Raw genomic sequence first — 25,828 nt, forward strand, 5'->3', positions numbered from 1 at the left:
CTCAATTTTCCCAGCATCAGGGTCTTTTCCAATGAGTTGGCTCTTTGAATCAGGTGACCAAAGTATTAGAGCTTCTGTTTCAACATCAGTCCTTCCAATGAATATTCAGGGTTGATTTCCTTCAGGATTGGCTGGTTTGATCTCCTTGCAGTCCAAGGGACTCTCAGGAGTCTTCTCTAGCACCACGGTTCAAAAGTATCAATTCCTCAGAGCTTGGCAAATGAAAAACTAATACATTAGTCTCCAAAGTAGAAAAACAGATTTGGAAACACAGAATTTAATTATGAACATTCAGGAATAGAGTCATTCTTCATGGGTGATTATCACCAGTGTGTGTGAAAACACATGGGCTTTCACATCTATTTCACTTGGGTCACCATGAAAGCAGAGCCTGAGGCAAAGATTTGGGTACAAGTGAATTTATTTCAGAGGTACTCCCAAGAAGCAAATGTGAGTGAGAAAAGTGAAACCAGATGGAGAAAGGCCAGCAACTGGGATTCACCTACCCTGGGGACTTTGAAAAACTGTGGAATAAACCTCCGAATTGTCAAACCAAAGCGCAGGAAGCTGGAGCAATTATTCACCAACTCCCACTCCACCTCGAGTGCAGGCTGCCCTGGTAGAGTCAGCTCTCTGCCACTTCCAGGCTGTACCTGCATGTAGTCCGTGCAGCCTCCCACATCAGAAACAACCCTGAGGACAAGCGGCAGAGATCCCAGCGTGCACAGTGATGTGGGGAGCTGGCATCTGTAGTGCACTCAGAGCTACAGGAAACCAGGAGGTGGCAAGGGACCCCACAAACATCTTTTTTTTTTTAACCTCCCTCGCCCAAAGCCTGTGAATAGGAAAGCATGACTTTGTTGGCAGAATTCTGAGAAAGGGATGAACCTCACTAACACTCCCTACTCACTGCCCCTTCCTTCCCCTCCTCACTGAGTCACTGGGATAATCCATACATATTCTCAGCTGGTCAAAGGTATGAGACCCCAAAGGGAATTTACGCCCTAGCAGCAGAGGTGGGCTGACCCCGGGTCCCACATAAGGCCCTTCATAAACCATGCCCTGGCCTCACTGAACAGCTTGGTACCATGATACCCCCAAGCCTCCCCACCCCCGGACCCCTTTATCCTCGGCAATGCCTTTCCTCCTCACTTCCCCTAGTTCTTTCTGCTAGAACCTCAGGGCTTACCACCCAGAGGTCAAAAGAAGCCCGGATGGAGATCTGGGGAGAGACCCGAGGTAGTGGGAAAAGACAGATGAAGCCAGATTGGCCATGAGCTGAGTTGATAAGGGTTGAAGCTGGGCGTCAGGGATAGGCTCATGGGCTCATGAGCTCTGCTCATGGGCTCATCTCTCTGCTCCCTCTACTCATGAGGCCTGGAGGTGAACGGCTGGGCTTCCCTTTAGGGAAAACTATGGCTGCTCTACTAGTTCTCACTCTTCTGGGCACCGCAGTCCATGGCCAAGCAGGGTGGGGTGCCTGGCTCTGGCCATCCTGCCCAGTGGGGACTCCCTGGTGGGCTGGGCCTGCTCTGGAGCTCCCACTGACTTGGTGGGGCTGTCAGCTACACAGCGGTCTGGCCTCCCCTTGCCCACTCCTGCTGGCTGCTCTTCTCCTCTCCTAGGGGTCAGACCCGCACTGCATTTGAGCACTTGCCCTGATCCAGCTTCTTCTGCCTTCACCTTTCACAGGAGTGACTCCCCAACAAACCCATTGTACTGCCACCACCATCTTGGCAACTTCACCCCAAAGTCCTAAACTGACAGCTGGGGTACAGATGGCTCTGGCCCCCACCCAGTCTCTGCTGAAGCTCCAAAAACAAGGAAGAAATACCAGAGAGTGATAACATGCTGTATTTAAGGGTTTATATATAATAAATTAATGCTCTTTACATTAAAAAAATACTATAGATATGTATATGTATATAACCTAATTTTAGAAATATTATCAAAACTTAATTTGTGGTCCCTTGGGGATATGAGGCCCCAGCCAGGTGGCCCGCCTTCCCTCTCACCCATGAGCAGGTCCTGAGCACATCAGCTCCGGGCAGCGCTCCACATTCACACCCAGCTGCACTGAGAGGCTCTGTCTGTGTTTCCATAACGCCCCAATCTCTGTTATGACCCCATACTTTTCGTCTCCCCCCTCATCTCTGCCTACACTCTGGCTCAGCAGTAAGAGGCCAGACGACCTCAGTAAATGACTTTGGGTCAATTACTGAATGGCTGACTCAGGCATAAGTCCCCCAAAGGACCCCATAAAAGACCCAGCTCTACAGTGTTGCCAAGGTTTACAAAACGCTGAAGAGTAGAGACCAAGTGTCTCCTTTCAGTCTGGAGCGAACATGGAGGTAGATGAAGGATGCTCTTTCAAGGTCCTGTTACAACCCTTTCTCAGCCCTGGGACCCATGGGACACTGCCAGAGTTCTCACGGGGGATGGGAGAAATCATATGTGTCTTCTACTCTGCTTCTGTCCAAGGAGAAGACCTCTCAGCTTCTGGGGAAGACAAGAAGCCCAGCAGCCCCATCGATGGGGGGTTCTGAGCCAGCCCCACCCAGCTGGGTGACAAGGCTGGTCCTCTGGCTGCCAGAATCAGAAGCGGGCTCACCAGCCAGGGACCCTGGGTTGACTGGGGCTCCAAGAGCTGGTGCCAAACTTCTCCGGGAGCTTTGAGCAAGACAAGGGCTTCGGTTTCTCTCTCTGGTTTAGGTTCTGTGGGAGATCTTCCAAGGAAGAGATCTCCAAGTCACTCTCATCCTCAGAAAGCTGCAGGGAGAACAGGGGAGAAGAAAATGCATCTGACCAGGGAGGACGGATGTGGGGAGAAAATGCAGATCTGGAAGAAAGCAGGAGGGGCGCTACTCCTCCCATCTTCTCATGTCCATGTCTTTGAGAACCTGCTTCAGAGACCTGGGGTCACAGCCATTGCAAAACACCCCTGAAATTCCACTGGCCACACTGAGGCCAGCCCCAAGGCCTGTAGAAGATCAGGTTTCTCTTGTTGAAATTTAAACTTTGTCCAGATTTTTGAACTGCCCACAGTGAGGAAGTCCAGGGACTTAACTTCTCCAAACTCCTGAGCTGACGTACCAGTGCCTAATGCACCTACCCCACCTGCCACAGACTGCTGGTCCAGGGCTGGGAAACACTCTGACCAAAGGTGCGTGAGGGGAACTCCAAGTGCAGGGATCCTTCAGCCTGGAAAAGGTCTGAGCTAGGGCCAACAGGGGAGCCAAGAGTGGGCCAAACTCCCAGGCTGTCCCGGAACCAGAATCACGGTCACCCCACCCCCACCTGAGCTCTCAGTGCCCAGACCATTTGCCTTGGAACGTAAGGACAACCAATCAGAAACCTCCAGGGCCCCAGGTGGCAAGCAGGCTCTGGACAGTGCCTCAACCTGCATTGGGCGGTTGGTGCTCTCTCACAACTGACGATGAATTCTTTTTGAATACATTTTGAATCATTTAGACTCATTACTCACATGAGCTACATAATAAACCGAACATATCACATAGCACAGGGTGGGTGTCGGGGTTGCCAGGGGAGGTGTATTCTGGGAAAAACCAAAAAGTGATTGCCCATTATTTCTGAATTTTAGAGCAATAACATTGGTCATCCTAGGATGCATCTTTCTGATTGAGAAGGGAGGGTAAAATTACAAGAGCCAGAAATGTTTCTGCCTAAGAAAACACAACAGGAATACAGAAGTGGTTCCCTTATGGGGAGAGGGGAGGTGGCAAGGACATCCTAACAGGAATGGTCTGGGAGGCTGAGCATCTGAGCGATAAATCTGATGGCAGCTGGAGCTGGAGAGAGGCAAGGCCATTAAGACATTCTTAGTGATGAGGAAATGGCCTTGGATATTTGGAACAAAGGTGCCTAATATCCCCACTGTGTACTGTGGAGCAGTCTGCTCTGCACATAGTCCTGCGCTGGGGTCCTCGGGGAGTGAAGAAAGGGGAGAGCTTGGCTGTGGGATGAGCTGGAGCCCGAATAGATCCGCTACTGCTGGAAGCCAGGCACAAAGCCAGGTCCAGGCCCCATCAGAGCCAGAAGTGGGGGTGTGCGTGGCTGGGAGAAACAACCCGCTGAGCAGTGGTTCATGTAATGAACCACGAGGCTTTTCGATGTTAACAAGGGACACGAACAACAAGCACTGGAGAGTGGGCATTGTGCCACTCCTGCAGGGGCAGAGGAGGCGAGGGGCAGGAGGGCAACTGTAGTGTCACACACGGGCCCTCCCTCAGGCCCCGTCCAGGGCCCCAAACTCGAGCTGGCTCGGTAGGAGACTGCAGGGGAGCCTCCTAGGTCCTCCAGCCTACCTGGGGCTTTCCTCCTGGCACAGCAGCTCTCTGTGGCCCGGCACTGGGCACTGAGAACAGACTGACCCCTCCAGCAGGCTTCTTGGCTGGAGCCTCCAACTGCTTCTCAAGGTTTCTGACCATCGATTGCACCAGTGTTCCTGGAAGGCAACCAGAGTATGACTAGCATCATCCCCATGGGTCACGTCCCAGGTCCAGTGTGGATAAAGGGAGCATGGAGAAGAGCCCGAAGGGAAAAAGGAAAGACAAAAGCAGTAGAAGACAGGCAAAGAGAGAGAGGCTCAGGCCAGCATGGGCGGGGAAGAGAGGCTTGGAACATCCAGAAATGTACTATGTCCTGAAGGGCACAGCTGGGCACAGCAGCTTAGCAAGCTGCCCTTTCCTCTTAGCAGGAGGAACCGCTGCTCAGTCAGTACATGAACTGCAAGATTAATGTGTAGTTTTTCCTCCAACATCTTCACAGAGAAATGAAGAAATATCATCAATATAAATTCGCTCAGGGCTGTGGGGCCAGATCCACTTTCTATGAACTCCTCACAGGAAGGGGGCTAAGCAGTGACTACATTTTCAGTGTGAGAAAGCAAGGTGGATGTTCAGACCTCAGGACTGGCCAGGAAGCAGGGAGCCAGCCATGGCCTTCCAGGATTCAAATGTCTGGGGGCCTGAGCAGAGGTCCAGAGTGATGATGACCCTTGGCTCACTGATTGATTAAAAACCAGTTAGTTAAGGGTCTATTATATTCATACTATGTTCCTTGCCCCTCATCACTCATCTTATCCAGATACCTCCCTTTACAACACAGGAACCAAAACTCTCCACACCAGCACACAGGGAGCAAGTGACAGAGCCCAAAGCGTGTTCAAAGACTCCACATTCCCAGTTCCTAGATGTTTACACCCTATCATCCACCTGGCAGGTCGTCAGTTCTTCTCCAGAGATCTGGTTCTGGTGGGTTAGATGGGCTGGCAGGCTGGGACCATGCCATGGACAAGATGAAGTTCCACAGAATTCATGACACTGTAGACTTGACAGATGGCACAGAACTGGGATTACCCCCCAGCTTGTCCACTTTCTGCCTTTGGAAAGACAAAACCTAAGCTCTATATTCTTTAAACTTTGGCTAGAAAATGCAACTGAAGCCCAGAAGCTACAAGCCTCATTAATAGTCTTATAAGAAAACCTTCCTCACCTGAGGAGGCCAGCCCGCCCGAGCCCTTGCCAGGGGACTGGGCACTCCCCTCCGAGGTCTCGGTGTCAGACCAGTCCCAGTCATCCTGCGGCCGGGGCCCCACCCTTGAAGGAACTCTCGGGGGCTGCAGGGATGCACGCGGCCCAGCATCTCCCTCCGAGTCCTCTTCAGAACTGAACGGGGGCGTACTGTCAAGAAGGAGAGGAAATGAGGAGTGCGTGAGCTGGAAGGAAGATGGTCAGAGCCACACCTCACCACTTGCAAGCTGGTTGGCCCAGAGCCAGTCCTGCCCCTGGCACCCCTGGGCCCAGACACCAGCCAGGAGTCATCTGGAGAGGGGCAGCCACCCTCTGTTAGAAGATGAAGACCCAGCGCCTCCAGGGTGGCAACTGGGGCTTGGGGATGAGTCGTAAGAGGAGGGGAGGTTTGCTCTGGCCTGGCTCCTGGAGTCCCAGGAGCAAGGAACTCCAGTCTCTTCATGGGTTGGACCCCACCTGAGGCCCCTCCTGTTCACTTCTTTCTCTGCCCCTCACCTGTCTGCGGAAGCTGGTGGGGGGCCCAGGACAGGGTGGGAGTCACACCACGGACCCTGTGAGAATGCAGAGCCCAGCTCACCTCAGCCCAGGCCCTGGGGAAGCAGGGGTGCCAGGGGGTCCAGATGCTCTGGAGCGAGGAGTAGGGCTGGGCCCCGGGGCCAGGCCCAGGCTATGGCTGCTGCGGCTCTGAAGACTTGTCACAGGGGGCTCTGCCGGCTTGGATGGCTGTGCCACATGCAGGGTCCTGGCCTTTGGCTGGACCTCTTTGGTGACCAGCGGGCTCTGCTGGCTTTTGACTAGAAACACAGATAAGAACGCGTTTCAGGGCATATCCATCTGGACTCTCAAGCCCAAGAGGAGGCAGAAAGAGGCTCCAACACACTGGAAAAGAACAAGTCACTCTGTGCAGTGTACTGCTATTACCACAGCAGATTTAATTATTTCCCCCACCCCAAGTATCCCACGGCCAGCCAAGCCTGGGCACCAGGTTCTATCAAAGACCAGAAGAGCAGCTGGTGTTCCGGGGTCATGTCATCATTCCAGGAGACCCAGGGGAGGCAGCAGGTCTAAGGAAGCCCAGCGTGTCTGCAGCCCACCCCTGACACAATCCGAGAAGCTGGCCCTGCCAAGGCCACCTACCCTGTCTACCCAACTCCAGCAGCTGCTACTGGAGTTCAGGCAGCCTTGCAGGAAGGCCTTGATGCCACCAGAGGGCACTGTAGGACCACCTGGGCTGTCAAGATCCATACACCTCCTCCCAGAAGGGGCCTGTAGCTGGAGTGTTTAAGGCAGGAAATCAGACACAGCCCCTCCCTCTTCCCAATTACCAGGAGGGTCAAGCGTGGGGGCGGGTTGTGGTGGGGGTGGGGAGTGGGGCTGTTCTGCAGGACCCACGATTTTTTTATGCAAAGAGAAGAGCAGAGAAAGTACATCACAGGGAGGCAAAGTAAGTACTGGTTCATGAAACTCCAAAGTATGGACTGAGCCACAGCATAAAATGCATTTCTTACTGTAGTTCAAAGTTAAAAGTGTTTGAAATGCACTACTCTCGGAGGATGCATTCACACAGAAGTGGGCCTTCTAGGAAAGAGTTAATCTAAAGGCAACTTGTTAAAGTAAACTTGCTGAGGGAAAATAATAATAGCTACAGTTACAGTGGACAGACCAAGCTAAGCACTTTACATCCAACATCCATTTAGCCCCAGACAGGCTTCCAGAGCTTCAGGAACTTGCTCAAGACCCACGATTCCATGGGAATCCATGGCAGATGCAAACCCAGGTGGTCAGTCACCCCAAATCTCAGGCTTTTGCCACTGACTAGACTACATCCCCCATCTTTGCCTCCAGACAAAAGAGGCATGGTCTGAGCAGAGACAGGAGGTGCGCATTTGTACAGCACTCCTGAGGACTAGAAGGAGAGCACATGGGGGTGCAGAGCCAGAAAGCGGCCTAAGAAATGCCAAGAGAACAGAGCTCATCCCATAGGTCAGTAACAGGCCCTGAGAAGGAACAGCCCCCCACCCCGCCCCAGGAAAGGGGAGAGAGACAGTGGGGGGCAGGGATGCTTCCACCCCAGGTTCTGGGACCACAGGCACAAGCGCTGGGGGAGGGGGTGGCACCACAAGAGCAAGAAGCCTTTCTCTTCTCTTGGAAACCAGGACAAGGAGGGGCTTCCATCCACCCCTCCAGCCCTCAGCCCCAGGGCCTGTCCCCTCTCCTCTAAGCTGCCCCGGCCTGTGCTGGGCCCCATCACATCACCTAGTTCTGGCTGGTTTCCAGCTGAGGGGCAGGCCCTGGCCCAGATCAACTTCAGTAAAGGGAAAAGTGAAAGTCTCTCAGTCATGTCTGACTCTTTGTGACCCCTTGGACTGTGGCCCACCAGGCTCCTCGGTCCATGGAATTCTCCAGGCAAGAATACTGGAGTGGGTAGCCTAACCTTTCTCCAGCAGACCTTCCTGACTCAGGAATCAAACCAGGGTGAATACTGAACCTCAGTAAATACTGCACTAAATTAAACAAATTAGGAATGAAGGAGCATTTGAGGCAGAGGGCTTTGTGACAAATTTCCTTCGGTCTGAGATTTCTTTCTGTGTGAAACTGAAAACTATCCTTTCCTTAGTGATTTTAAGGTCAGGTGTTTAAACCAAATAGAACAGAGTTACCCAGACCATTGATATAATTTTTACCATATTCTCATACCAACTGTCCTGTTTTCTATGTAACATTTTTATAGAAAATGATACCACTTTTAAACATAAAATTCCTACTTTATACTTACCCAAGTAATCATTTCCATGAGCTTTCAGGGTTGCTATGTTAGTAATATTTTTCAAATATACATAAAGAAAAATAAAGATTAAATCTTAAAATTATTGATTCATGTACCAAATAACAGATAACTAAAATACGGATAACTAAAATCATCTTGCATACCTCCCAGAGATGTGTGGACCACACTTTGGAAATTTCCTTTGCACAAAGAGCTCAGGTTGGGTCTGCCTGGACATGAGGAGATAACACAAGTGACCCTCCTCTGACCACATACTCCCATGACTGCAAGGGAGTCGCCCTTGCATGCATCATGCATCGCCCTGCATGAGGATCTGGGACCCCTCTAGAGATGGGGGCTCCTGGTGCAAAGACACAATTCCCTTGCTCCCTAAGTTCCTTGAGGACAGAGACCAGAGGGTCCTCACTCACATCCTTCAGTCTTCCACAGGAACCACAGGGCCTTTCCTTGTCACAACTCCCAGGGACAAAGCAGCTGGCTCGGCCAGGGAAGGAGTCTGAGCTCTGAGGATGTGTCTGCCTGCTGAACTGGCCCAGCCTCTCATGCCCTCCCACTGCTCTAGGGCAGAATATTCCATTTGATTGATCCTTGCTTCCATCTGGAGCCCCTGTGCTGACAACACTCTGTTGGAGCCAAGTTCAGCCTGTGGTCCAAACAAGCAAAACAGTGCAGAACTGAGCTGCTGAGGAGGCCTTGTGTCTGAGCAAGGACAATGGCCCTGGTTCTCCTCTGCTTCCCTGAGGGACCCGGGTGACCACCCCACCCCTAGAGCCTGTTTTTCCAACAGAGGTCTTTTGGACTCAGCCACCTGCAAGAGCCCTATTGTCTGGACCTTCTGAGCAACAGGCAACACCCCGATGAGGACAGAGATTATATCCCTCCTCCACACAAGCCTGAACCCTCCCAGCTCCCAGTCCCAAGCAGGCCCTCTTGCCAGCTCACCTGGCACCTCGCCCTTTGGCTGGGACACTGGGGCCTGGTCCCTCTGTCTGTCCTTGACTCTGCTGGTGGCTTCCTTAATGAGCTTCTCCCTCAGGCTCAGAAACTCAGAAAACCTCCTGGCCTTCTGCTCCCGCTGGGCTCGCAGGATGGACTCCAGGTGTCTGAGGGTCTGAGCGGGAATTCCCTTGGCATCCTGGAAGACACAGAGGTCCCCTTTGGAGATGGGCTCCCCTCCTCCTTCCCTCGGCCTCTCACACCTGCTGCTGGCCTGGGAGTCGCTGGGATCCGTGCTGGTGCCTCTGGGAGAGATGAGCTGAGCATCAGGGCAGGGCGAGCAGGCTGCTGAAAGTGAGGTGGGCTAGGGCTTGGGAGCCCCAGCAAAGCACGAGCAGAGAGATGATGCAGAGGGGCTATGCACAGTTCTATCAACATCAAGCATACAGGCTGAGATGGGACATGCCTCTCCACTATCCTTGTGGGAGACCGCGGCTTGCTCCTTTCTGTACTTGCATCATCATCTGGCCAGAAACATTGTCCTCCGTGGCTGACAATGGTTGAAAACATCAACTGCAAAAAATCGAAGCCAGGCACCCTTCCAACACTTAATCGAAGTTTCTTGGGCTTTTGACATCCACCCTTGAGGAATAATTTAAGATTAGAAGAAATGTTTTAATCAAGTCTGAACATAAGGCCAAAGTTAGATTGAGCGGTAGTTGAAAAAAGTCAATGATTAAGGGGCATCTTTGCTAAATTAAACCTAGGTGTTTGGGTTTTTTTCTTATTTTACTCTATACACAAAGTATCCTCAATGATGTGATATTCCAGCTGCCTTAGTAATAAGGTGGGTGTTTTTAATCATGGATTTCATTGATGCCTTTAATGATAATATCCATACTCTGGTTGAACAGGAGCATGAGAAAACAACGGTGTTCAAATATTCATTTGTACCAGACAGGGCTTTCAGAGCCTGCTCCACCCATAGCCACCTGCTGAGTGGGCATGGCCAAGGGTGCTACTGATGATAGACACTTCACCGCTCCAAAGGCCAGATTGAGCCAATTAAATTCCTCTTGTCAGAAAATACGGTCCCTTTGTCCAATAGAAGATGGGACATCTTGTTTAATAGTTCCACCAAGGCTATCTAATTGTAATTTGTCAAAATAATATCAATATGAAAAGTGAAAGTATTAGTCACTCAGTTGAGTTTTTTGGCAACCCCATGGACTGTAGCCCGCCAGGCAGCTCCTCTGTCCACGGAATTCTCCAGGCAAGAATACTGGAGTGGGTTGCCACTCCCTTCAGGGGATCTTCCCAACCCAGGGATCAAACCCAGGTCTCCTGCATTGCAGGTGGATTCTTTACCGTCTGAGCCACCAGGGAATCCCTTGTCCACTTAATGTCCACCATCAGACCTGGACCTTCAAACTAAGGCACATCCCCTTATTATTCATTCTTATAGTATCCAATACTTCACTTGCAGAGCATTTCACAATGTTAAATTATTAAATTCTGGAAAAGCATTGTTTAGTATCTGAGTTTCCTACCATCTATAAACTCCATGAAAAAAAAATTTTCAGTTCTAATTCATCGCTGTATTCTCAGCATGTGTGTGTGCTAAGTTACTTCAGTTGTGTCCAACTCTGTGACCCCATAAACTATAGCCCACCAGGCTCCTCTGCCCATGGAATTCTCCAGGCAAGAATACTGGAGTGGGTTGCCATTTCCTTCTCCAGTTTTCTCAGAACCTAGTACAACAGTTAGCATAAAGGTGCTCAATAAATATTTGTTGAATATGTGAACGACAACAAAGAAAAAGCAATAGAGACACAGAGAAAGCAGCCAGTAAGTGGAGAGCACGGAGAGGTCAGGACACGGGATGACATCTCAGGAAGCCACTGGAGGAAACAGAAGAGATCACAGTGCCAGCTGCGTGGGTTTACGTTCCCGGACACCAGGGGTGCCCCACTGGAACGAACGAGATGAATAAGCCTACACTATAAAGAACAATTGACCCTTTGTTGATTTAAGAACGCCCTGCGTCCACATGGTAGGTGCGGCCCTGCCACGGGGGTACCGGAACTCACTCTCTTTATCCCCATGCTTTCCAGCTTCTCCTCCAAGGTGTCCTCCAGGACTGGCCTGAACTGCTTCAGCAAGGTGGGGTTTCGCCTCAGGGCTTCTAGCACCTTCTGCTGTCCACTGTGGGAGTCCTCCAGCTCTGCAGCACAAGACACCACCAAGGTCAGCCGGGGTGCCCAGAACCTCCGCTCCCAAAGCCCCAGTGCACCCAGCCAGGAGTCATGGTCTCCAGCCTATGACCCAGGGCCACCGACCCCACCTGAGGGTCCATCCCCAAGTTGTTCCTCTGGGAATCACAGCAGCAGACCCTCCACCCACCTTTGAGATCCTCATCCCCTGGACCTTCAAGATCTGGATCAGTCCTGTCCCAGGTTGACTCAGAACTTTTGGGGTTCTGACTCTCAACAGCAGCTTGTTCCCCGGGCTCCATTCTTCCTCCCCTCTCTCCCCACCCAAATTGAGTATAACTTACATACAGCACTGTATACATTTAAGATGCACAACATAATGATTTGATTCACATTCATGATATATGTATACACATATATACTATGGACAGACAGCTGCCTGCTCCCCTAGAGTCTACTGTCTAAATCAGGTGTTCTCCCTCCAACTACACACAATAGAATTGCATGGGTTTAAAGTACAGATTCTGTGGCCCCACCTTCCAGAGTCTGATTCCACGGATCTGGAGAAGGGCCCTGGAATCTGCATTTTTACTTGCTCAGATGATTCTGATGGAGGTGACCCACAGACCACTCCTTAAGAAATACTGACCCAGTGTGCATGCGTGCTAAGTCGCTTTAGGCATGACCAACTCTTTGTGACTCCATGGACTGTAGCCCACCAGGCTCCTCTGTCCATGGGATTGTCCAGACAAGAATATTGGAGTGGGTTGCCATGCCCTCCTCCAGGGGATCTTCCCGACCCAGGCATCAAACCTGCGTCTCCTGCAACTCCTGCATTGCAGGCTGATTCTTTACCGCTTAGCCACCAGGGAAGACCTACTGACCCAGAGGGTAACGAAACAGGCAATTAAAATACAATGTGATTACTGCTATAAAGGGGCCGTCCAGGGTGAGTCAGGGTAGACCTCCCAGAAGTGCTCTTCAGGTCTAATGCCAGGGGCCACTGTGGTTAGAGGTGGACCAGCCTACTGACAAGTAATATGAGTGTGAACAGGCCAGCACTGGGGACACGAAAGAAAACCCTCAAGGAGCTCAAAGTCAAGTAGTAATCTTATCCCTTGGTTGCTTATTTGAAACACCTGGGCTCCATCCCAAGCTAAGTACATCAGAATCTTGGAGGGTTAGCCTCAGGCCTTAAGATCTATTTGTGAAACTTCCCAGATCTTCTAACAACAGCCACGCCTGAAGACCAATTGGCCTAGAGCAGCGGTTCTCAAAGTGTAGTGTAAGCCATGGCACGGGAGCCACCTGTCACTTATTAAAAACCCAGATTCTCAGATCCCCACTCCAACCTGTGTGTGAGTTAGTCGCTCAGCCGTGTCTGACTCTTTGCAACCCATGGACAGTAACCCACCAGGCTCTTCTGTCCATGGAATTCCCCAGGGAAGTTGCCATTTCCTACTCCACCACTTCAACATTAGGAGGTTGAATCAAAACATTAGGAGGTGGAGCCCAGCAGTCTGTGTTTTAATAGGTCCTCCCTCGCCCCCAGGGTCAATTCTCTGCTGAGTCTGCACAGGGCATGAGCCCCAACTGGGCTGTATATTGAAATCAGCATTGGAGCTCTGTGTACTGCTGCTGCCCGAAGCCCTGCCCCACGTGTGGTGATCTAGGCAGCAGGCGGCAGGTTGCTCCTCCAGAGTTGCAAGCAGCCCAGGAGATTCTTAGTGTGCGACCATTGCAGAGAGCTGTGGGACGCACAGAGGTCCTCAAACTTGAGCAAGCATCAGAATGCCCGGGAGGGCAGGTGCAGACAGAAATGGCTAGGCCCTGCCCCAGAAGTTCTGATTCAGTCTGTGCAGCCTGGGACTTGAGAATCTGAAAATCTGCATTTCTAGCCAAGTTCCCAGGGGATGCTGCTTCTGCTGGTCTGACACTAGAAGAGTAGAAAAGCAAGTGAAGAGGAACAGCAGAGTCTGACCAAGGTCTGGGTCCTCCCTGCAACGGGATGGGGTGTGGAGGAGGTGGGGAGGGGTCCCCCTCACTCGGTGACCGCCTCCTAGAACTCTGTGCCCCACTGGAGGATTTGGCTCATCCTCACTGTGGACCTTGTGTTACTCAGGGTTACCTGTATAACTTATTTTTACTACTATATTCCAAGGTTAAATGCACTGGGGTGGGAGAGTGGCAGAGGACTGATTAAATTTTGGTTCATCCATCCAATGGAGTACTTCGAAGTCCTGAAAAAATAATGGAGCAGCTCTATATAAAGGGATAAGAAATGACCCCCCATATGGTTAAGAAACAACCATAGAACAATATGTATACTGTGCTCCCATTTAGGAAAAAGGAAAAGAACGCATACATGGACGTGCCTGTGTTTGCACCAAGTGTCTCTGGAAAGAAACGTGACAAACCATTAACAATGGAATCTCTGGGCGGAGACTGGATGGCCTGGCAGGAGGGAGACCTACTGTGCACCCTTCTGCTTTTTCTGCGAAAAGCATAGATGACTGCCTCAAAAGTACATTAAAAAACAACAAAATACCCCATGATGAACTCTCTGGTGACACAAATAAAACCCTTTCCTCAGTGCACCTGTTGGGTCACTCTGGAACTGTCACATCACAGCAGGGCTGGGTGTGCGGGCCTGGTCAGCAGGCTGGCTGTGAGCTCTCTCTGATCTTTCCTGGGAGTTCCTCCTCCCCGACTCACCCAGGAGAGTCTATTTTTTTCACTTCTCCTTTGCATCCCCTGGAAACATTCTGTTGAGAGCTCTGCAAATCGGAGTCAGTCACTGAACAGAGTGAATAAAAGTGGCAGGCTCCCAGGGCTCCACAGAGGGTGCCGAGGAGGACTCCTGCACATCAGGTTGGCCGGTGTGATCTGCCTGCTGCATGCTCGCCACGCAGAAGAAAACTGCAAAGGTCACCTAAGCCCACACAGTGAGGCCACATCCACTGCTCTGGGTCCTACCAGGCGAGAGGCGGTGGGGTGGGCACCAGGGATGGGCGAGGCAGCAGGCAGCTCTGAGCAAGCCACTGGTCCTCTCCGAGCCAGGGAGAACCAGGAGGTTGCACATGTGTGCCTTCATGTCACGTGCCTGACAAGCTCGGGGTGGTTAAATATTTACCGCATATCCCTAGTTCCCTGCACCCAGATTCAGGCAGCCAGATCCAGTTAAGTAGAGACAAACTCAACAATGAAGAGGGCAGCCCCCAGGGAAGAAATCGGAGCCTCACCTTCCTCGGAAGAGTCCTCATCTGTGTCCACAGCCTTCGGGCCTTCACAGATCCCTGAGGAGAGCAGCAGTAGTTAGTATCTCCAGGGCCTTGGGCCCCACCCCCACCTCAGAGAAGAGCCAGGACAGCATGTGAGTGCAGGCCAGAAACAGCAAGGACTCGAGTCGGTCCTCCAGCAGACAGGGGCAGGACGAAGCAGTGGTCACAACCATGACCTGGGAGGCAGCAAGATCAGAATCCACATTCCAGCCCTGCCCCTCACTGGCTGCCCATGACAGAAGCCCTTGAACTTCTCTAAGCCTCACGTGCTCTTCTAGAAAGTGAGGACAGTCATACCCGCCCCACACTAAAGTGTGGGGACAAAGTGCTGAGACAACGGATCTGAAGTCTATGACACACAGCTCTCATTAATGGCCCACCGCAGCCCTGGGCTTCCCAGGTGGCTCAGTGGTTAAAAAAAAAAAATTGGCTTGCCAATACAGGAGATGCAAGAGATGCGTGTTCAATCCCTGGGTTGGGAAGGTCTCCTAGGGTAGGAAATGGCCTACCCACTCCGGTATTCTTGCCTGAAGAATTCCAGGAACAGAGGAGCCTGGTGGGGTCGCAAAGAGTCGGACGTGACTGTGCAACTGAGCACACACGCACACGCCACAGCCCCAGCACTCAGATCACAGCCATAGAACGGCGCCTCTCCAAACTGGTTGCAAGACTGCAAAGGAAACATCTAACCTCAAGGCAGAGGCTGGGAAGATGTGTGGGTTTGCCAGAAAAGGCAGAAGGGAAGCTACAGGCATAGGGCAGCAGAGGTGGGGTGGAGTCAGAAGGTTTCACAAGGGGCTAGCCAGGTCCTCCAAGCAGGCTGGTCCCCCATAGGTTACTGTCGCCCTTTAGACATCAGCACCGCATCTGTCAGACATGCACACTAAGAAGCACGCACACAAGACGAGGAGGGCAGACTCTAGACAGGCATATTCACAGAGATTTGGGGTCAACTTGCTGCAGGATGGAAACAAGGTAAAGTTGGATGGAACTGAATCACAGTTGTGGTGAATTAGAAAGAGCCTGTTCATGAGCCCATCACCTCCCGCCCAGGATTCTCACCCCTCACCCCACCTCATGTCTCCACCATCCTACAGAGAAGAGCAGGCCAGACAAGAAACCCTGCTACCTGCACAGAATGCCTTCAGCATGAACCTGGGCTGGAGCCCTGTCTGTCCCAGAAACAAGCATCTTCTCACCCTCCCTTGTCCAGCCAGAGAGCCTGATGCCACAGGTCCCTGAGCAGCTGCCACCATCCTCATCCTATACATTGACTGGTATAGCATGACAGAGACAGGAGAGGGGACCAGAGGCAGGAGAGACAGGAGACAGGAGAGTCCAAGACAACAGACTTACCCTCCACCTTCCGGAGAGACATGGCCTGCATCTGCAAAGACATGGAACAAAGCAGGTTACAGGCAGCAGGGGGCTCTGCTGTGAGCGGTGGGGCTGCCTAGCTCTATAAAGAAGGGACAGCCAGTGTTTCCACACCATCCACTGTGAGCTGGAGCTCAGAATACTCTGCCCTGGCCCTGCAACATACCTCCTGCTGTGCAGATATGAGGGCATGGCGTCAAGACTGAACAGTGGTAATCAGGTTGGCACCATGCTCCATTTTCCCATGGTGGGGAGGCAAGAAGGCCCCTCTACAGAGAGGGACTGTGGCCTGAAGGACAGGAACCCCATGCAAGCAGAGGGGCACAAGCACACAAGTAACCTCAAGGGAGCTGCCCCTCCTGAGATGTGGGCTCTGAGCTGAGTGCCCCCTGGGGGTAAGGGGGCATGATGTGAACAGCCACTGACTCTCTGTTCAACCCCTCTTTTCCAGGAAGTGCCTCTTCTTCCTTGGTTTACATAGTCACAGACAGGACAGCCCCTTGTAACTTTGTGACCCCCACACCACAGCCATAGCTGACTGTCCAGGTTTGGGCAGAGAATTCTGGATTGGTAACATGTCAACTCATGAGCTCTGGGCAGCTAACTGGTTTGAGTTTTTATTTTCTTTGTTTGTTTCTTTTGCCACGTGGGGCAGACATGGAGTAGAAGCTGACCTTCACAGGGAAAATCAAAACAGTTACAGAAGAAGGAACAGAGACATATCACAGAGCAATGACTTGACCACATTTCATGTCTCTGGATTCAATTTATTCCTAGACTTAGCTGTTCTGCTGCCTTGAGCTTTCTGAGAGACCTTGTTGAACCTTATGACAAATCTCCTCTTCGGCTTAGGCCTGAGTCGCTTTCTACCACTTACTGATGAATGATTCATCCAACGTCCATTTCCATTCCTCCTTTGCTTACCTCTATCCTAGAAAGTATAGAGCTAATTATTTCTTTTCTAACCTCTCTCACAACTGTAGTTTCCACAGTTTTGACTAGTAAAATATAAGTAGAAGCCTTGAGAAGAGCCTTTCATCAACTTTCTGCATTGAATATGGTTGTGATGGTTGGGGCTATGGCAGCCATTCTGCAACTATCAGAGTCAAGCCTAAGTCAATATGCTAAAGTGAAAATGAAAGTGTTGGTCACTCAGTCACTGACACTTTGCAACCCCATGGACTATAACCCATGAGGCTCCTCTGTCCATGGGATTCTCCAGGCAAGAATGCTGGAGTGGGTTGTCATTCTCTTCTCCAGGGGATCTTCCTGACCCATAGATCAAACTGGGGTCTGTCGCATAGCAGGCAGATTCTTTACCATCTGAGCCACCAGGGAATATGCTAAAGATGGCAATTAAAAAAATAATAATAATAACAGTCTAGAATTCCAATGGCATAATGTTGCTGCTAAATCAAATGTGACCTCTTTTGGTGTTACAATAAAAATAAACACCGGTTAACCTATTCTGTTATATTTAGCCAGTAGGTTCCTAACTGAAACAACTATAAATAAGAATTCTGGTAACAAAAGGAGGAAACCTCCAGGCAGCCACAGCTTTGAAGAGCTAAATGTGTTAGGGGAAGTAGTGAAAAAGAAAAGCAGCAAGGAAGTGGGTTAGATATGTTGACAGCTGGAAGAAGAGAAAGGGACAAATAGCGAGAGGGTCAGTGGATTAGATAGTGACAGTAGGTGTTCCGCCCAGGAAAGCTCTGGGGAGGGTGGTTCACGGCAAGGACCTGAGGCCACAGCAGGGCCCAGCTGGGGACAGATACACGTCTCCACTGACCTGGGGCTCAGAACGGGGAGCTGCACCCTGACTGGGCAGAGAATGGTCCACATTAGATGAAGAGTCAGAGGGGTGGTTTTAGAAGAAGGGTGCGTAGTAAGTGATGTCTTCTCGTCATACTAGCTTATCTAACAACCTCCTCAGAGGCTGTTAACTTATGAAAAAGGAATTAGTTAAGAAATGTGTCTGAGAACACAGCGAAAGGAGCACAGGCTTCACATTCCACCTACCTGGCTAGGGTTGACTCTCACCCCTGTCATTTATAACATGAACTGTGTAGACTCAAGCGAGGTGCTTAAGTTCTGCAGCCTGCCTCATCATCTGTCAAAGGAAGCTGGGGAAAAGGTAATGTCTACCTTGAAAGGCAGCAGTGAGGTTTACATGGAGGAATAAACAAAGTATTAACCAGGCGCTGGCATTCACATGGTCTCTGCTGGTACTGTGAACCCACCAACACAGCCCCTAAGGACAGCAGTCACGTCATCCTCATCACTTTCTGCCCCTCAAGTCTGAAGACTCTTCCCTCTCCTCAGAGACCCTAACTAATGAGACTGGAGCCAACAAGTCCAAGAGACTCTAAGGAGATCCTCACAGGGAAGGGGTCTATGGCTCCAGGTCCCGACTGGGAGGAGGGACACGCCTATGAGGAGGGACACGCCTACCATCTCCTCCTGGGAGGCAATGAGCCTGGCTTGTTCCTGGAGCTGGGTGCAGAGGGCATGGATCTGGCGCTGGGCCTGGGCGGCTGCTTTCCTCTGATCCTGAGACAGGGTAGCCTGGAGCCTCTCGTTCTGCTCCTGCAGCTGGTGGCACAGGGTGGCCGGTCAGTCACATGTCTGCAGGGACCTCTGAGAGCTCAGTGCCTGCAGGACCTGCACCTGCAGGCAAACGCTGGCCGGAGCTTCACCTGAAGTAGGTGGAGGGTTTCCAGACCTGGGCAAGTAGCTTTCTAACAAGACTGACTTCCTTCCTATTTGAGGACATGTTAAGTGGTACCTGAGAAGTGAGAATTGAGTGCAGGCCCCTAAGCTCAGGGCAAAGGCTCTCTGTCAGCTGTGTCACCCACGGAAGGACAGTCAGGTAAGCTGAGGTCATTCAAAAATCATCAAATGGGTGCTTTTAGGTGAAGACAAAAAATGAAGGAAATGTGGTTACAAGCCACCTCTGATGTAAGAGCAGAGAGAAAATGACACCACTTATTTCTGCATAAAGAACCTCTAAAAGAATACAAGAAAGCAATAAAAGTGGTCACCTGTGGGGTGGGTGTTGGGGATAGGTAGATGGAAATGGAGCAGAAGTGAGACTACTCCATGTACCTTAATATAGTTCTTCTGCTCTTTGGAATAAACGTGAATGCATTTCCCATTTTTCAATTTTTCAAATAAGATAAACCTATCAGGGACTTCCTTGGTGGTCCAGTGGTTGAGACGCTAAGATCCCACAAGCCACATGGAACAACCAAAAAATACATACATAAAGATTTTTTTTAAAAGATAAACTTATCAGAGGGGAACCACTTGAATGGGGGGCCATCCATCATGCACCAGACTCAGATCTAAGCACCTTTACCTTCTGAGCTTTCTGAAGCAGAACCTAGGGCTCTTCTTAACTGGCTTCTTCCACTTGCCTTCTCCTCAGGGACATTTTTATATAAGCTGGTTTCTCTGTCCTGAGGACTACTGCTCTCTCCCCACTGGTCTCAGTGTCTGAATCCTTCCATTTGAGCTGCCCCTGAACTATCGCTGAGGTCCACAACCACCCGGATCTCTCCTGGGTGGGGTTTCAAAGGAGGGCCCAAACACTGAATGACCAGGCAATTCTCTGAGTTTTATAGCACAGCCCTACTTAGAGAGCCTTAAGCAGTCACTGAAGAGGAATCCATGGAGAAAGGATGTGCTGGATTCAGAAGAGAAGGCCTTGAGGCTCCTGCTCCCAGCCAGGGAAGCAGCCCTCTGGGCAGCTGACCCCTCTGTGTATTGACGGGGGTCAGCAACGGGGAACCATATCAGCAACAAAATATCTGCCAACCAGTTCAAGGCAGGGGGCAAACGATAGGGAGCTGAAGTATGAAAGGAAGTCACAGGAAACCAGGCTCCCCAAGACAGTCCGGTGAGACCTACCTCTCTCTTCTGAGCTGCATGCTCTTCCTGCAGTGCCTTCATTTTCCTCCTCCATTCTGTTTTCTGAAAAAGATTAAATGCTTATCAAATGGGCCCCTCTAGATATTAAAATACAGTACAAAGCTAAAAGAATTAAAATGTACTGGCTCACAGAGTAGGCAGACAGAGCAGTGAAAAGACTAGAAAGCCCAAAGATACAGGGCGGGGGTGGGGCGGGGGGAATGGAATCTACTCTGGGGGGAAGATGCATTACTGACAAATGGTGTTCAAACAAGTAGTTAACTACTTGAACTTGGATTGCAAAAAAATATGAACTTGTATCCTTATTTCACATCTTAAATGAAAACAAATTCTAAGTGGTCAAAGATTTCATCTTAAAAAATGTAAGAGATGTCAGCAAGATGATGGACTAGTAGGTTCCAGTTCTCAAAATACCCACAGATGAGAATACCTTTATGAGAGCTCGGGAATCCAGCTAGAGGTCCTAGCACCTTGATGAAGCAAAAAAATCCAAGAGTGGATACACTGAAGAGGGGAAGAATAGTTTCACCTTACCTGTGTTACCCCTCACCCAAACCAGTACAGCTTGGTGCTAAGAGAGACCCCCTCAGCCCACAGTCTCTCCCACAAGGAAAGTGAGTGCAAGCGAGCATCTGACTGCCCAGGGCTTGAAGGATGCTGCCCAGGAGGCCCACTTCTGTCTCACTCCACCAGAACTGAGGGAATCAACATAGCTGAACCGGTTTTCAGCGCTGGCACACAGATCTCAACGCCAGCTTCAGATCCTACTGGCTAGCTTGTGGACACCAGAAGGTGTGGAGGAAGAGAAGGAAAAGTGTAGACTATTTGTATGTAATCAAAGTTAAGTTGTTTCCAGCTTAAAATAGAGTGCTGTAATTGTAAGATGTTTTATGACTGGAAAAGGTCAGTTTTCATTTAAATCCCAAAGAAAGGCAACGCCAAAGAATGTTCAAATTACCATACAATTGCACTCATTTCTATGCCAGCAATATTATGCTTAAAATCCTTCAAGCTAGGCTTCAGCAGTACATGAACTGAGAAATTCCAGATGTATAAGCTGGATTTAGAAAAGGCAGAGGAATCAGAGATCAAATTGCCAGTATATGCTGGATCATAGAAAAAGCAAGGGAATTCCAAAATAAAAATCTACTTCTGCTTGATTGACTATGCTAAAAGCCTTTGAGTGTGTGGATCACAAGAAACTGTGGAATATTCTTAATGAGATGGGAATACCACAACACTTTACCTGCTTCCTGAGAAACCTGTATGCAGGTCAAGAAGCAACAGTTAGAACCAGACATGGAACAACAGACTGGTTCAAAATTGGGAAAGGAGTACATCAAGGCTGTATATTGTCACCCTGCTTATTTAACTTATATGCAGAGTACATCATGAGAAATGCCAGGTTGGATGACTTACATGCTGGAATCAAAATTGCTGGGACAGGTATCAATAACTTCAGATATGCAGATGATACCACTTTAATGGCAGAAAACAAAAGAGGAACTACAAAAAAGATCTTCACGACCAAGATAATCACGATGGTGTGATCACTCACCTAGAGCCAGACATCCTGGAATGTGAAGTCAAGTGGGCCTTAGAAAGCAATACTACAAACAAAGCTAGTGGAGGTGATGGAATTCCAGTTGAGCTATTCCAAATCCGAAAAGATGATGCTGTGGAAGTGCTGCACCCAATATGCCAGCAAATTTGGAAAACTCAGCAGTGGCCACAGGACTGGAAAAGGTCAGTTTTCATTCCAATCCCAAAGAAAGGCAGTGCCAAAGAATGCTCAAACTCCCGCACAATTGCACTCATCTCACATGAGTGGAGAAAATCCTTCAAGAGATGGGAATACCAGACCACCTGACCTGCCTCTTGAGACACCTGTATACAGGTCAGGAAGCAACAGTTAGAACTGGACATGGAACAACAGACTGGTTCCAAATAGGGAAAGGAGTATGTCAAGGCTGTATATTGTCACCCTGCTTATTTAACTTCTATGCAGAGTACATCATGAGAAATGCTGGGCTGGTAGAAGCACAAGCTGAAATCAAGATTTCCGGGAGAAATATCAATAACCTCAGATATGCAGATGACACCACCCTTATGGCAGAAAGTAAAGAAGAACTAAAGAGCCTCTTGATGAAGGTGAAAGAGGAGAGTGAAAAAGTTGGCTTCAAGCTCAACATTCAGAAAACTAAGATCATGGCATCCAGTCCCATCACTTCATGGCAAATAGATGGGGAAACAGTGTCAGACTTTATTTTTCTGGGCTCCAAAATCACTGCAGATGGTGATTGCAGCCATGAAATTAAAAGACGCTTACTCCTTGGAAGGAAAGTTATGACCAACCTAGACAGCATATTCAAAAGCAGAGACATTACTTTGCCAACAAAGGTTCATCTAGTCAAGGCTATGGTTTTTTCAGTGGTCATGTATGGATGTGAGAGTTGGACTACAAAGAAAGCTGAGCGCCAAAGAATTGATGCTTTTGAACTGTGGTGTTGGAGAAGACTCTTGAGAGAGTCCCTTGGACTGCAAGGAGATCCAACCAGTCCATCCTAAAGGAAATCAGTCCTGGGTGTTCATTGGAAGGACTGATGTTGAAGCTGAAACTCCAATACTGGCCACCTGATGTGAAAAGCTGACTCATTTGAAAAGACCCTGATGCTGGGAGGGATTGGGGGCAGGAGGAGAAGTGGACGACAGAGGATGAGATGGCTGGATGGCATCACCGACTCGATGGACATGAGTTTGAGTAGACTCCAGGAGTTGGTGATGGACAGGGAGGCCTGGTGTGCTGTGGTTCATGGGGTCGCAGAGAGTCAGACATGACTGAGTGACTGAACTGAACATTAGATCCATGCCAAATATCTTCAAAGCCAGGAGACTGTCACACTTTCAAAGAATAGTTTTCAACTGGGTTGGACTCAAAGTGAGGGCAATGGTGTCCAGTAAGATACATGGCTGAATGTATTTTCGAAAAACTCCCTGGCAAATCTGACACTGCACATTTGAATGTCACCAGCCACACCTGAGAACCCTAAGAACTCTACTCTATGCTTTCATTAATTGGCACAAGGTCTGAAATATAGAACTGTGATGTCTTTAATCTCCCTAAATCACTTTGCCAACAAAGGTTCAAACAGTCAAAGCTATGGTTTTTCCAATAGTCAATGTATAGATGTGAGAGTTGCACCATAAAGAAGGCTCAGCACTAAAGAATTGATGCTTCTGAACTATGGTGTTGGAGAAGACTCTTGAGAGTCCTTTGGATTGCAAGGAGATCCAACCAGTCCATCCTAAAGGAAATCAGTCCTGGGTGTTCACTGGAAGGACTGATGGTGAAGCTGAAACTCCAATACTTTGGCCACCTGATGCGAAGAGTTGACTCACTGGAAAAGACCTTGAGGCTAGGAAAGACTGAGGGCAGGAGAAGGGGACAACAAAGGATGAGATGGTTGGATGGCATCACCAACTCAATGGACATGAGTTTGAGCAAACTCTGGGAGATGAAGGACAGGGAAGCCTGGCATGCTGCAGTTCATGGGGTCGCAAAGAGTCAGACACGACCAAGGGACTGAACAACAGCAACCACCCTAAAACCAGAGTGAAAACAAGAAACTGTTGGGAGACAGCACATTTCTTGCCTGGTTCAGGAAGAAAGGCATGGGACCTTGGCTCACCTGAATTTCCATCTTCTCCTTCAGAGCCCAGAGTTCCTGAGCCTGCCTGAGTCGCTCCTCGGGCTCCTCATCCCGCAGGGACCCCAGGTTGGACTTCATCACACTGTGGGACTGCAGTGCCTGCAGCTTCTGAAAAGGCCAAAGTGTAGTTTCATTCGGATGAAGATCTAATCGTGACATTGTCTTTTATATCCTGAGCGGTGTCAGAAGGGCATACTTACCCCAACCACAAAGCCCCAACTTGAACTTACTGGGTATCTGCATGCCTGCAAATATTCCCACAAGTCCACACTCCCCTTCACTACGGTTCTCCTGAAAGCTCAGCTCTTGCACAGGAGAAGAAAATCCCATGGAAGAACACAATTCAAGAGTGTCATTTCCATTGCACTGAAATTCTGCTGTACTTCAAGCCCAAAACTTGTCTGACAACTTTCCCATTTCTTCTTCAGTCTCAAATAGGCTAAAGAGAATCAGACTCTCAGAGTCTTGAGGAGGGTCTCTGGCATTCCAGACCACTCCCTGAGGACTCCTGCTCCTCTTCCAACAAAGAAAAAAATCTTGGCTGTCACCAAGAAGTCCTGGCTTTTCACAGCTTGGAGTCATGTCACCAATGCCTAGTGAGTGCTTCCTGAGCTAACAGTTCCTGAGCTAATGTGAAGGAAAAGGTAAGGAAAAGTGGATCAAAGAGAAGATACCTTTCCACCTCCTCCCCATAGTTATGTTTTTAAATAGATCACTACTGTAGTGACAAAAGCAATTACCTACATCTCTATTACCATATAAAACTCACAGACCCTATTACAGCTTTAGAGAACTGGTAAGCCCCTGAGTTTAACTTCACATTCTTATTATCTTTAACTCTTCTGCTCAAGCAATATTGGGTCCAAATGTTAACCATTTCTCATACAAAATACAGTAGTGCGTTCTCAGTCATGTCTGACTTTTTTGAGACCCTGTGGACTGTAGCCCACCAGGCTCCTCTGTTCATGGGATTTCCCAGGCAAGAATACTGGAGTGGTTTGCCATTTCCTTCTCCAGGGGATCTTCTTCAACCAGGGATCAAACCTATGTCTCCTGTGTCTCTTGCATCACCAGGTAGATTCTTTACCACTGGCACGACCTGAGAAAATCATTTCTAAACCCCTTGAATATTTTTGTAGCATTAAATGCTTTATCAGATGTATGCACAACTTTCAGCCTCCAATGCGTCACTTCTGTCTTCACACAGCTGCTTACGACACACTAGAGACCGGCTTTCTTGATGTTACAAACCATCGTGGTGCTTTCCTTTCAACTGGGGCCTCCTTTGACAACTGGACTTAACCTACATCTAATCTAAAGTTCTCTCTTTAATGAGATGATTTAGCCAAAGTAAGCTCTCTGACTTCTGTAACAGGGAAAAAGTTATGAGAACAAATATTTTCAAAATGCACTTAGCTCTCACTGGCACTCCAAACATCTCTTGTGCTTTGAAAGTAGACTTACAGTGTTTTACACAATCATTCTAAATGCAATCTTACCTGTTTCCCCCACTCCCAGAATTTTTAAAAAGTAAACTAACAAAATAATTATCCAAGTACACTGAGAATTTTGTATCCAGTTTGGTTCCTATACTTTAATAAAATTAAAATAATAAAATTTCAGGTGAGAGGAGATGAGGGGAGACACACAAACACAAAAATTCAACAGAAGTCATCCTACGGGGGAAGACAAAAAAATGGATGTTCCAGTTTAAGACAATGCAATCCCGGTTAAAAGGAAACCATGGATGGTAATAAGAATTATGTCCTTATTCACCACAACTCAAAATTTCCTAATAGATGTAACCTTTTAAATTTTGAGTACGTGGTTTATGAACAACAACTCCAAATTTAAATCAGTACCTATTTACAGAACGTGTCTAGTCAGTGAGCAATGTCAGGGGAAGCGTGGGAGTCAAAGGTTCAGATGAGCTCAGAGATGATGAGTGTGGAGCTGGGGTCAGAACCATGACCACATGGTGGAGCAGCATCCTGTCTTCCATAAACCATCCCTGTCCACGCTAGGGGACCATTTAGGATGG

General features: G+C 49.3%; 1 protein-coding gene across 9 annotated transcripts in view; it reads right to left on the bottom strand.

The window, feature by feature from the left end:
• Positions 1 to 403: 403 nt before the first annotated feature.
• Positions 404 to 25,828, bottom strand: part of DZIP1L (DAZ interacting zinc finger protein 1 like) — a 56,573-nt gene continuing 31,148 nt past the window's right edge. For 4 of the 9 annotated variants that reach the window (XM_086358091.1, XM_086358011.1, XM_086357580.1 and 1 more), the window contains 12 exons: positions 23,767 to 23,895; positions 20,057 to 20,119; positions 18,599 to 18,739; positions 16,127 to 16,157; positions 14,732 to 14,785; positions 11,367 to 11,500; positions 9,283 to 9,475; positions 8,484 to 8,549; positions 6,130 to 6,346; positions 5,515 to 5,702; positions 4,326 to 4,465; positions 404 to 2,769 (listed from right to left, as the gene is read on the bottom strand). In XM_086358091.1, the coding sequence (XP_086214217.1) occupies positions 2,608 to 2,769; positions 4,326 to 4,465; positions 5,515 to 5,702; positions 6,130 to 6,346; positions 8,484 to 8,549; positions 9,283 to 9,475; positions 11,367 to 11,500; positions 14,732 to 14,785; positions 16,127 to 16,157; positions 18,599 to 18,739; positions 20,057 to 20,119; positions 23,767 to 23,895 (1,518 nt within the window). In that variant the 3' untranslated portion in view covers positions 404 to 2,607. Of the gene's footprint in view, positions 2,770 to 4,325; positions 4,466 to 5,514; positions 5,703 to 6,129; positions 6,347 to 8,483; positions 8,550 to 9,282; positions 9,476 to 11,366; positions 11,501 to 14,731; positions 14,786 to 16,126; positions 16,158 to 18,166; positions 18,271 to 18,598; positions 18,740 to 20,056; positions 20,120 to 23,766; positions 23,896 to 25,828 lie in introns of those variants that run through there. The other 5 variants (XM_086357838.1, XM_086357670.1, XM_086357751.1 and 2 more) reach the window with 4 other exon arrangements.

This window comes from Bos grunniens, chromosome 1 (genome assembly GCF_055505025.1).
Source record: "Bos grunniens cultivar Pamir isolate PY7600 chromosome 1, Bosgru_T2T1.0, whole genome shotgun sequence".
Taxonomy (NCBI): Eukaryota; Metazoa; Chordata; class Mammalia; order Artiodactyla; family Bovidae; genus Bos; species Bos grunniens.